This window comes from Arvicola amphibius, chromosome 2, assembly GCF_903992535.2.
Source record: "Arvicola amphibius chromosome 2, mArvAmp1.2, whole genome shotgun sequence".
Taxonomy (NCBI): Eukaryota; Metazoa; Chordata; class Mammalia; order Rodentia; family Cricetidae; genus Arvicola; species Arvicola amphibius.
The window spans coordinates 114,445,574-114,458,914 of record NC_052048.2 but is presented as its reverse complement, the minus strand read 5'-3'; the positions used below and the strand labels follow the sequence as shown (position 1 = coordinate 114,458,914).

Genomic DNA, 13,341 nt, shown 5'->3' with positions numbered 1-13,341 from the left:
ACAAAACATTTTGCCAAGTATTCAGTCAAAGTCTCTCTTTAGAACAGAAATGAATGCCCTTTCCTGATATGGGACAGAAAGAAATCTGAGTTTAGAAAACTTCTTTGCTTTTCTTCATATCTCTCATACTTTTCATTAAATATATCTGTCATGCCTTTCATTGAATATATGTATGTCTGTATATGTCTATATGATTAATGTTTAAGTTTTCCACAATGAACAATGAGTTTTTCCTGCAGTGACATTTGAAGTTTCCAGGAAGAAGATGGGGCCCCATAACAACAACTCCACCTGGTTGATATGACGTCATGATACTGATAGCGCTACTACAAGACTACAAGACCTGTTTTGGGTACCAGCTGCACAAGACAGTTCCAACTTGGTTATCTGAAATGGTGCACATCTTGTACAACATTCTGGCCAGACCTACACAAAGTACTCAGAGACTATTTGCAATTTTAAAAGATATTGATCTCGGAATTTAACCATCATTTTACTTTCACAGGATCCCCCAGAAAGACGTCGCCCCCATGACAGCTGGAAGTAATTCTAGAGGACGACGTCCCCTCTCCCCGTAAAGTTTGTCCTTGGGTTTAGGGACATTATTTAAGGGTTGATTATAATTAGTATATGTTTGAGGGTTTGGGGGTTGGGGGAGGAATTTTATAAGCTCAGGGATCTTTTTGAAAAAAAAAAAGAGGGATAATTGGATGATGGGATAATAGATTTGTAATTGTGAGTTACTGTTTTTAGACAAATATTGGTATCGATTGTTGTATACTGATACAAAGTTAAATTATATTGACTATTGTATGCATGCATGTTTCTACCTCTGTTTTAAACATGTTTATGTATTGATATATATTTACCATATTGCATTGTATATTTGTACATTGTTTATATTTGGAGGTCATATTGTCCTCATTTATCACACAGTTGTTTATTGTCTTGGTCTTTAAGTTAGATAGGTATTGAGAATTATATAGATCAGTAGTCATCTATGTTTGTCATTTATAATTAGACTAATCAGGTTCGTTAGATAAATAGAGATTATACTCAGAATAGATAATCTTCAACCTCTTCAAAGAGCTGTAGAAAATGGCCTTTAATTTAACTCAGAGTTCCATGGTAGACAAATAATTTGGTAGTAAGACACAATTGCTCCTGGCAACACTGATCTATTCCCGAGAGAATGTTGAGCACCAAAGACACTCCACGTGGAGCCTTTCTTCTTGGCAGAACTGGCCTTTGGGCAAAGAAATGCCCATACCTCAACCACTGACAGATACAGAGTATCTATAAATGGATAAAACAGGACTGTCATATCCTGCCAAGACAGGGTAAGATAGTTCTGAAAAGTTTCTTGCCTTTGAAAATGGTATGTCAGTTACGTTAGGCCTTAGCCAAAGTTGGTTGCTTCAACGCTGCAAACGTGACTTTGGGTGATTTTCCAGGTAGCTAGTTGTCTCTGTGATTTGATGCATGTTTTAGAAGTTGTTTGAATGCATTTCCTAATTACTCAGGTAACATTATTTTCCTTCTCAGATCTTCGATGGGGTTGAAGACTATATAAATGTAGTTACTTTCCTCTCATGACTTGGCCAAGTTATTTATTATACAAGACTTAAGCTAGTTGGAATAGGATATTTGTGCTTATTGTATATAATTTCATAGTAGGTTTAGAACTCTCTTACTTAAACAAAAGGGGGAGGTGTTGCGGTTGCTCCTTCTGCTTCTTCAGCCAATAGCCGCTGAGATACCAGCCCATTGGGGTGTGGTCTCTCTTTTTAAAAATGTGGCCACTTCCCTCCGCTCGCTCTCTGGCTTCCGGCTCTGCTTCCAGCCACTAGGCTCCCTTCCTGATTGCGCAGAGGGCTGTTGGCTGGGACAGTGATCTGTAAGTTTTTTCCCCTTTAAATAAATAACCATTCTATTAATCGTAACTCCAAACTGGTGTGGGATTGTTTGTGATTTACACCTTCACTTTCCTCAGACTGAGACCAGTTCTTGGTCACTGACTGCCATGTTGAAGATGCACACATACACATTCTCGAAAGCCAAGGAGTATTTATCTCAGGCCCCTTGGAAGAACACCAGTGTAGTGGTCGGGGCAGGGTTTTCCGGGCATGGTGGCTCGCACTTGTAATCCTAGCACTTAGGTGGAGGCAGAAAGATCATGAGTTCAAGACCCAACTGAACTATACAGTAAAGTAAGACTGTGTCTTAAAAAAAAAAAAAAAAGAGAGAGCGAGAGAAAGAAAGGGACTTCAGAGGACTGAGTTGAGACCCCAGCGCCCAGAGAACAAGGCAAACATGATCTTGACTGTGCTGTGACTCCTGAGACAGAACGACTTCTGGGGCTTGCTGGCTGCCTTTTTAGCTGAAATATGTGAGCTCTACATTCAGGGAGAGACTCTGCTTCAAAAGAATAAGGCAGGGGTGACAGAAACAGTCAATGCCCTCTTCTGGTCCACACACATGCATGCTCTCTCTCTCTCTCTCTCTCTCTCTCTCTCTCTCTCTCTCTCTCTCTCTCTCTCACACACACACACACACACACACACACACACACACAAACAGAAAAGAGGAAAAGAACAGCGATGATAAAGGCTTCCAAATCCAGCAAACCTGGGTTTGAGTCCTGGCGCCAGTACCCAGTATGGCCCCAAGCCACCAATTTGTACAGCGTTTTTGCCTGGCAGGGGGACATAAGGCTCACCGGGGCCCTGCCAAATCAGACAGTGCTCTGCCCAGCCAGCACCCGGCGTCTTGGCTCCATCTCTGTCATCCAGTATTCTCACTCCTGGTCATGCCTGCCCTTCCTTGCTCAGTCTCTCTCTTTGGGAGGCAGTGGGTGGAAACAGCATCACCCCTGAGCATGGAACAGAGCAGTCAGCCTGGCAGATGACATCAGCTGCCTACAAAAGCTGCCTTTTAAAGGCAGGATGTTTGCTTGGCCAAAAGCAAAGGGGCAGCCTGGAAATCTAATCAAGTCCTGGCCGCACGTCAAGGGAAGCGGAAGCCTTTATTAGTGCTATTAATGGGGTCGCAGCAGGAGCGTGCAGTACTGGAAGGCCGGCCCACAGAACAAGAGACCGGGGAGGCACACACACAAAGCCATCCCCTCGGAAGGCTGACGGTTGTGGCTCTGTCACCCTGCCGTCCTGCTGCAGAACATCCAGTACAATCCTCCAGTCCTAATTTCGCTGTCACCAGGTGATCTTGAAACTTTTCTCTAAGAGATAGGAACAACCAATCTTATCTAAGATTCCTATCTAAGAGATAGGAACCCAGACACCAGCCCCTACTTAGTGGACACTGTACTTGCTAGCAATCTGCTCGGTTTTCTCGGGAGTTTGGTTATCATGAGAAAGGTCTGACCTATAGACCCAGTCAGATGTCTGTTTGGGATACTGCTGATGCCACAAAAGTATGAAAGTTCTCCAGCCACTTGTCCATCTGTCTGTAATTATACTGACCCAGTGTCTGCATCACATCTCCAAACAATGGTCCCTCTACAGCCCAGCCACTGTACAGCAGACATTTTGAAGGCACCAGCTCTTGCCTTAGGGTTACCTACTCAGTCCAAATTTCATGTGTCCATAACTGAGAAACAGGGCACAGCTTTGGGTGTGATTGCCCATCTCAAGATCCCTATCCTCAGCCTGTAGGATACAGATATAAATTAGATGGGGTAGCAAAGGGCTAACTTGGGTACCTGTGGGCAGTCGCTGCCACTGAACTCCTAATTCCTGAGCCCAAAAATCTACTCTTGGCTGTCCCTTTAAGGTCCACAAACCTTATAACAACAAACATTCTAATTCCAATGGAAACCTCTGACTGGCTAGTAACAGACTTCTCATCTACTAGAAGAGGAAGAGGAGCCTGCCCACTTTTGTGAGGATGTCCTCATGGACAGGTATGCAGCTCATCCCAATCTCTCAGATCAACCACTGGCAACCATACTTGGTCCTCTACACAGATGAAGTTCTTGAAAAAGAGGAAATCCAGTTGCAGGATATGCAACAGTCGTTGGCTTCAAGGTACCTGAATCAGGACCAATACCTAGAAACTAAAGCGCTCAGTTAGCAGAGCTGATAGCTCTCACTTGGGCTCTAGAATGGTCCCAAAGAAACAGTTAATATTCACACGGACTCCAAAGATGCTTTCCTTGTCCTCCATGCTCATGACACCCTTTGGAAGCAAAGATGGCCCAAGAACATCTGGGACCTGAACCCTGTGAAACATTCCCAAGAAATGCTCAAGCTTCTGAGAGTGGTCCCTTTACCCACCCAAGTGGCTGTGATCTACTGTCCTGAGCAGTCAGGGAGGGGACAACCCACTACCAGAGGACATAGGATGACGAGAGCTACACGGGACACCTAGAAAGTCGTCCTCCAGCGAGGGTCCCTGCTGCCTCTCGAGAGACCCGAGGATCCTTCAGGAAATGGCCTTTGTCTCTACGACAGGGTGGCATTTAGTCCCTGGAGGGTGGCGGTGGTTAGCATCCAGAGGACCAACTGTTGTTGCCAATGGCTCTGCAGTGGAAAGTCTTGGAGTTCCTGCATCAACTCTATCACCCAGGACAGGAAAACACTTACTTTGAGGGAAAAAAAAAAGGCTGTTTCTAGGATGAGGTTTACATGAGACAATCCAGCAGGCAGTACAACATGTGAAATGTGTCATCCCTTGAACCAACACCTGCAGCCTCTGGTACCCAGGGACAGAGCAGGAAAGGCTAGCAAGCAGACTCCTTCATGCCCAGTGGGCCCAACTCCAAACATCTCCCAGCCTTGGCAGACACTTTCTCAGGGAGGATGGAGGCTTCCATGTAAAGCAGAAAAGGCCACTAAGGTGATTACAACGTTATTTTCTGAAATCATTCCAGGGCATGGCCTACCTTGGCCTTCAGTGGCCTGCCTTTAAGACAGAAGCAGCTCAAGGTCTAGCCAAAGCCTTGGGACTTCAATACAACCTCCGTCATGCGTGACAATCCCCATCTAAGCACGTGGAATCCTAAGACCTCCCCCCCACACACACACCTTATACACACATAGGTATCTTGCTTAGCATACTTACTGAACCAACAGGCAAGAATCGGGGAACCTTAGATCGAAAACAAGAGGTGATGGAGCCTGCTGGGGGTGCTTTCAAGTTGTATTCACCTGGTCCCGGACCTTCGTGCTGAAAAGTATTTTTAAAAAGAGAGCGGGGGGGGTGGGGGAGAGAAATTTCATTTTCACTAATGTTTGGTGTATTTTAAGGCATTATTTACCTTCTACAAATAAACACATAATCAATGATGTGATAGAAAGTTCCCAGATGGGGGCTTGCAGGGCCCTACGTGGGTGTGATCTGAAAGCAGAAGGAACTGGAGCAGTCCGTGTGCTGTTTGCCTCAGCTGCCCCAGGTATAACCATGAGAGGTGGAGGAGAGACTGGGTGGCCTAGGAGTGTGTCTTCTTAGGGTTTCTGATGCTGCGGTGAAACACCGCGAGAAGGAAAGGGTTCGTTTGGCTCACACTCCCACAGCACTGCTCTTTACTGACAGAAGTCAGGACAGGAACTCAAGCAGGACAGGAACCTGCAAGCAGGAGCTAATGCAGAGGCCACGGAGGGGAGCTGCTTGCTGGCTTGCTCTTCACGGCTTGCTCAACCTGCTTTCTTTTTTTTTTAATTTTATTGATTTTCATTGTGCTCTACATTTTTCTCTGCTCCCCTCCCTGCCTCTCCCCTACCCTTCAACCTTCTCTCATGGTCCCCATGCTCCCAATTTATTCAGGAAATCTTGTCTTTTTCTACTTCCCATGTAGATTAGATCCATGTATGTCTCTCTTAGAGTCCTCATTGTTGTCTAGGTTCTCTGGGAATGTGAATTGTAGGCTGGTTTTCTTTGCTTTATGTTTAAAAACCACTTATGAGTGAGTACATGTGATAATTGTCTTTCTGGGTCTGGGTTACCTCACTCAATATGATGTTTTCCAGCTCCACCCATTTGCCTGTAAATTTCAAGATGTCATTATTTTTTTCTGCTGTATAGTACTTCATTGTGTAAATGTACCACATTTTCCTTATTCCTTCTTCCGTCGAGGGGCATTTAGGTTGTTTCCAGGTTCTGGCTATGACACACAAAGCTGCTATGAACATAGCTGAGCACATGTCCTTGTAGCACAATTGAGCATCCTTTGGATATATACCCAAAAGTGGTATTACTGGGTCTTGAGGAAGGTTGTTTCCTAATTTTCTGAGAAATCACCACAGTGACATCCAAAGGTCAGCCTGCTTTCTTACAGAACACAGGACCACCAGCCCAGGGATGATACCATGTGGGCTGGGCCCTCCCCCACCAATCTTTAATTAAGAAAATGCACTTTAGCCTGATCTTATGTTGGCATTTTCTCAACTGAGGCTCCCTCCTCTCAGAGAACTAGTTGCTGTCAAGTTGACATAAACTAGCCAGCAGGGTGTTTCTTCTTATTCCTGCGGGGATGCCCAGTGCCTGCAGGCTCCTGTCCCATGTTCAGTCCCCCGTTTGCGTCCATACATCTCCAGTCAGCCAGCCTGCTCGTTGATCTGAGCATGAGCTGTGAATTTGGTCTGATATTGGTTTTAGAAAGCACACTGACTTTGTATGAGAGCAATCATCTGTTATTTTTGGCTGAAAAGTTGTCCCAGCAGTTTGCTGGAGCAAGCACGATGCTATTGGATAAACAGAAAAGGCGATTTAAAAAACTGCAAACAGGAAAATTAAGAAAAGATAATTCACAAAGACAGAAATGCAAATATTCAATGAGAAAACTTCATTCACAACCAGGTAACTTCTAACTAAAACTGCTAACAGTGGTATTCTTCCCAAATGAAAAAGAGGACTGTTGGTGGTTGTCTTAGGGTTCTGTTGCTGTGAAGAGACACCTTGACCATGGCAACTCTTCTAAAGAAAACATTTAATTGGGGTGGCTCGCTTAGAGTTTCAGAGTCTCAGTCCGTTATGATCATGAAGGGGAGCACGGCACTGTGCAGGCAGATGTGGGGCTGCCGCTGGGAGTCCTACATCTTGACTCAGAGGCAACAGGAAGTTGACTGACTGTCACACTGAGTGAAGCTTGAGAAACAAGACTTCAAAGTCCGCCCCCACAGTGACACAGTTCCTCCAACAAGGCCACACCTTTGAATAGCGCCACTCCCTTTGAGCACCATTTTCTTTCAAATCACACCAGGATGGTGTTCAAGGACAGAGAACACTTACGTAGCTTGTGTTCCACAAAAAAGAATTGAAAAGGGAGAAGAGAGATAGATAGACAGACAGACAGACAGAGAGATAGATAGACGATAGATAAAAAGACAAGCAAGGAGGGGAAAAAGAAAATGACCTAAAGATTAGCAAGCATGAACACTCCTCAGTATAATTTGATAAAACGTTCTGCAGTAGGCTGGCAAGATCTGAAATGACTTTAAAATGCACAGGCCAGTTCAGAGGTGGGGAGAAAGAGATCCAAAGAGGTATTTGGGTGGGACTGCAGGAATCTCTCTCCCATTTTCAAGTTGCCAATGTTTGTTGCCTCAAGGGCGGAGTAGGCTAAAACCCAGAGAAGAGTCTTTCTGGCAGAATGTCTTGGCTGTACCCCTAAAACAAGTGGAGGAATGGATTGAAAATGGGAGAGAAAGCAGGGAAATGTCCAGAAGCTAATCACTGCTGAGTGGGCAGAGGAGGATTCTCTGTAATAGTTTGCTTCACATGTCCAGGTATGGATGCTGTTTTGGGGTTTTTTTGTTTGTTTGTTTTTTTTTTTTTTTTGGTTTTTTGGTTTTTCTTTTTCTTTTTTTTTTTTTTTTTGGTTTTTTGAGACAGGGTTTCCCTGTAGTTTCTAGAGCCTGTCCTGGAACTAGTTCTTGTAGACCAGACTGGCCTCAAACTCAGAGATCCGCTTGCCTCTGCCTCCCGAGTGCTGGGATTAAAGGCGTGCGCCACCACCGCCCGGCTGTTTTTTTGTTTTTTTTTTTGTTTTTGTTTTTGTTTTTTTTTTGTGGTTCTGGGGATCAAACCCAGGGCCTTGTGATGCTAGGAGAGCATCCTGCCACAGACCTGCATCCCAAACCATAAGCCCTATGCTCACAGTATGAAATTAAAACCAGTACCAAAGGGCTGGAAGGATGGCTCAGTGGTTAAGGGTGGATACTGCAAAGAGAAGAGGGAGGAGGAGGAAGGAAAAGGAAAAAAATAAAACAACACTAAGAAAAAGAAGTTCCTATTGCTCTTGCAGAAGACCGAGGTTGGGTTCCCAGCATCTACACAGAGGCTAAGAATGGCCTGTAATTCCAGTTCTAGAGGATCTGACACCCTCTTCTGGTCTCTGAGGGCACCTGCACTCACAAGTGCACACACTTACACACATAACTTTTTTTTGTTGTTTTTTTTTTTTTGTTGTTTATTTTGTTTTTTGAGACAGGGTTTCTCTGCAGCTTTAGAGCCTGTCCTGGAGCTAGCTCTTGTAGACCAGGCTGGTCTCGAACTCACAGAGATCCGCCTGCCTCTGCCTCCCGAGTGCTGGGATTAAAGGCGTGCGCCACCACCACCCGGCCACACATAACTTTTAAAAGATAAAAATAATTTTTTTTAGAAAATGTGTATTCCTTTGACCTAGCCATTCTACTCTTAGGCATCCATCCTAAGAAAGAATGTGAATTGTACGTATGTGAATATGTAGCCACAGGTGTCCACAGTGATGTTGCTTCCAAATGCGAAGAACTGGAAATAAACAAAGTGACCAGTAATGTTTTCCTGATTAAATAATTTAACTCAGTAATAGTTTATGACTATAAAATAACTTTGTGTTTGTAGTGTTTTTCAAGACAGGATCTCGATATGTCGACCATACTTGCTTCAAACTCACAGTCCTCGGCTGGCCTCTGAGTGCCGCGTGTGGGCTACCAGGTCCAACATGTAAGTTTTCAAGCCCCAGGTAGGAGAGCACCACTCTCAGAATCACTGATAGGACAGCCAAACTGTGGAGTGGGCCAAACTGGCTTCTATTACTTTCCCCAGATGTATCAGATAGTAAGCTGATGTGAACAGATGTTAGACTCGATCTTAGCTGCAAGGTTTTTCTTTTTTCTTTTTTGTTGTTTTTTCAAGACCGGGTTTCTCTGTAGCTTTGGAGCCTGTCCTGGAACTAGCTCTTGTAGACCAGGCTGGCCCCAAACTCACAGAGATCCTCCTGCCTCTGTCTCCTGAGTGCTGGGATTAAAAGTGTGTGCCACCACTGCCCGGCTTAGCTGCAAGGTTTTCCTAGACAGGATTTCACTGTGTAACCCTGGCTGTTCTGGAACTCACTCTGTAGACATGGCTGGCCTCAAACTCACAGAGATCCACCAGCCTCAGCCTCCTGAGTCCTTGGATTAAAGGTGTGCACCACCACCACCACCACCTGGCAATAATCTATATTTTCTAATTTCTCTACAATGAACAAACACTCTTGAAATATGAAAAAAACATAACTAGTACATAGATAAGTGAATATGGAAATTAGATAAAGGGAAGGAGGGAACAGCAGAGCTAAGTCAGCACAAAGCCAGAATACAGATATGCCTGGGGAAGGACTCTTGCAAGTGCGCCCCAGGGACTTGGCAAAACAACTGCCTGGACCACAGATCCTCAAGGAATTTCTGAGTAAGGCTCCTGTGCAGCTGGTGGGTGCAATAGCAGTGCAATTAGGGCTGCCACTCTCAATTATTCTGCCCTGAGAACAGTCTGCCACTAATAGCCAGGGACAAGTCTGAGCACCAAGGGACAGGTGATGAAAGCAATCATTTTAATAAATCACAGCCGAGATGAAAGCACTAATGTCTCAAACTGATGCACATGGGCGACAGAAGTCATCTTTAGGGAGAAGGTCTCTCATGGTGTCAACTCTGCCTGAGCCTGCACTGAAGGACCATGGACAAAGAAGTAACAGCCTTGAGAATTGGGCAGAGACCATTTCTTCGGCCTTTTCTTTTTCTAGCTGTTACAATTGAGACTTTCAAGCTGGGTGAGTAGCCAGTCAAAGAAGATGCTGAGTATGGCATCCTTTCTGCACCTAGGAAAATGGAAGAGTGCTGTCCATTTTTCCCTAAGCCTAACTGCTTTTTTTTTATCCCCTGAGAATCTGAGAGTCAATCCTGATGAAGCAATGACGGGTTCCTGTTGCCACCCTGCAGCTGCCCTGAATGGGTGGTCATCTGAATCACAGGGGCTAAGGCAGGAAACAGGAAGAAATTAACGCCACGTGTGACAGATGGAATCTTCCTGTGGTAACATTAGGGAAGTGGATACAGTCCCCAAAGCAAATTCCAAAGCCACGGGAATGCCATGGAAAGCAGGAACTGGACCGGTGAGACTGGTCAGAAAGCGGCTCCAGCAGACCCCTGTCCAGCCCTCCCCAAGGCCAGCGGGGACGAGGAGTGCAGGAGGTACGCCATTTCTCAACCCATTTCAAAGAGGAGGCTTTTAAAGCGATCGCTTGCAGTGTGCTCCACCTTTCCAAAGCTGACACCTCCTACACGGAGGGCCACCAGATCATTGCATCCTAGAAGGTGACCTGGAGCTTTGGCTTCCCTGGTGCGCCGTGTGGTCAAGAAGGCAGGTGTGTGGCTGAGCCGCAGCAGTCAGCCCCTCTCGAATAAGCAGAAGCAATGGTCCCTAAGCCTTGCTTTTGTTAGGGCCGTGCTTTGGTATCTCGAGTTTCCCCGAAGCCGACCATTGTAGAGATGCGATGCCTCAGTCAGAGTCACAACTGCAGTGACGAATCACCATGGCCAAAGCAAGTTGGGGAGGAAAGGGTTTATTTGGCTTGTGCTTCCAGGTCACCATTCATCATCAAAGGAAGTCAGGACAGGAACTCAAACAGGGCAGGAACCTGGAGTCAGGAGCTGATACAGAGGCCGTGGAAGGGTGCTGCTTACTGACTTGCTTCTCATAGCTTTCTTGACCTGCTTTCTTATAGAACCCAGGACCATCAGCCCAGGGATGGCACCACCCACAATGCTATGGGCCCTGCCATGCGTTTCTTATTTTCACAGCTTGTATTTTAGTGAGCAACATCCACGTCACTGGGAAAAAAAAAACATGAATATTAAATATAGTGTGTATGTCACCCAAAGGGCTGGATGTGATGTAAGAGGGAACACTGATATGGTCCCGGGGTCCCCAAGAAGCCTCTTGAAGAGCTATATCTGAGCTGGGATGGACAGAAGAAGAGGAGGCATTTGCAAGGCAACACAGCTGAAGGAAGGGTTGACACAGGAAGCAGCGGCCAGGAAGGCCAAGGCAGGGCAAAAGGGCAAACAGAGAGGACGTACTGATCATTTCAACTCCAGTATAAAAGTGAACGGGAATAGAAACTGGTCTGTGCTAATCTAAGTCAGGTTAGCAGGCCTGGGAGAGCTCGCTCTATGCATGTAAACAGAAGGGCTTCCGTTTACCTTTCGGATTCATGTATTATCCCCAGGAGTTGGAACTGATGCTTCTATCAAATCTCAGCCAAACAAAGCTGAATAGTTAGATCCCCACACGTTCACTATAGCCTGCTGTGCACACGGTATTCTTACTGTGAGAGATTCTGGGAGCTATCGGAAACATCAGTGTAGGAACACTGGCCACAGGAGGATGCCATCTAAATGCAAGGAGACTGATTCCATCTAAGTAATAGAAGGAGGATTCAAGAACAACAATAAAGCAAGCTGTGGTGGGAAAGGAATATACGGGCTAGCGTGGGCTCAGCAGTAAGGGGTAGAGTTCAGATTCCCAAATCCCGAATAAATGCTGGTGTGTGTGGCAGCCTGCCTGTCGCTTCAGCTTCCAAGGACAGAGACAGGGGATCCCTAGCAGACACTGGCTGGTGAGACCAGCTGTACTGGAGAGCTCTGGGTTTGGTTGAGAGACCCTGCCTCAATGGATAAGATGAAAGAAAGATCAAGGGAGATTCTTGTCATCAATCCCAGACTTCCACACTTGCACACACACCCAAAATGTGCACTCACACACATGCACACACACATACACACACACACATGCACACATGTCAAAATGGGGGGAGGGAGACAAATTTAGAAAAGAACTGAGAAGTTTGTAGGGAGAGTTTGTGGGGAATGTGGCAAACTCAATGAGACAGGGCCCTGGGGCTGTGCTCTGAAGAAGCAGAATATAGACAGACGGGAGCTAAGAATACAGGAGAGATAGCTACGCGTCAATCAAACAAGGGTGAGTGTTGAGGATGGACGGGACACACCCATGCTAGCGTGCAAGAAGGGTTTGGAATCATTTTCTTCTACTGAGAGAATCTGTCTCCACAGGCTGCCCATATATAGAGTCAGCAAACGGAGGATCAAAAGATTCTCCAGATGTGTCTGTACTGAACACATAGGCTTTTTTCATTGTTTCCTAAGCAACATGGCATCTTTGTGCGTCACTGTTTTGGTAGCATTGCCATTGTATTAGGTGTCAAAGAGAATCTGGAGATGATTCTCAGCACATGGGAGATTGTTTGCAGATGGGGTGCAGACACTGTCATTTTATAGCAGGGGCTTAGGCAGCCATGGAATTTCAAGTCTGAGGTGCTCCTGGAACTAATGCCCAACGGATAGCAAGAAATAACTGTATTATAAATTATAAAATTTGATATTTTACTTAAAATTTTAAGATAAATGACAATATATAAATACATAAGAAAAAAAAGCAATATAACAAAGTACTTTTAGTTTGTTTTTTGAGACAGGTTTCTCTGTGTAGTCTGACTGTCCTGTCCTGGAACTTGCTCTGTAGACCAGGCTAGCCTCGAACTTAGATATCTGCCTATTTCTGCCTTCTGAGTGCTGGAATTAAAAACTTGCGACATCACTGGCCAGTTACAAAACTTCTGATATGAGATAAATAGCTAAATCCTACATTATAGTAATCAATCTGACTTTGCCAAACCCCCTTTCATGACATCATTTTTTTCCAGAAAGTATACACATCTCACATCTCTGGTGAGAAATCTCTACCACGACAGAGAAGGTGCCCGTTGATAGACACTTGCGTATGCTCCAGTCAGGAGAGAGAGAGAGAGAGAAAGCAGGCGGCTCTCTCAGTAGTTACTCTGTGTGCCTATGAACATTAAGAAAGGCATTCACCACTGGATGGCAGATGTAAATGCTTCGTGTCACCGTGTATTGCCTGTCTCTGCCAGTCTGTCACTGTGAAGTCTTCTTTTCTGCAGGCAGCTGGGGTTTCTCTCCAGCCTGCTCAGCAGACCCCACTGCCCACCATAGGTGCCCCAGGAGGGCTGCCCCATCCCTGCTGCCATCCCTAGCTGGCAGAGTCTCC

The 13,341-nt window shown here is 45.5% G+C and overlaps 1 protein-coding gene across 1 annotated transcript in view; it reads right to left on the bottom strand.

Moving 5' to 3' along the window:
* Stpg4 (sperm-tail PG-rich repeat containing 4) overlaps positions 1–13,341 on the bottom strand; it is a 49,338-nt gene that overhangs the window by 847 nt on the left and 35,150 nt on the right. The window contains exon 6 of the mRNA XM_038320376.1: positions 5,080–5,184. Coding sequence (XP_038176304.1) covers positions 5,080–5,184 — 105 coding nt within the window. The remainder of the gene's footprint in view (positions 1–5,079; positions 5,185–13,341) is intronic.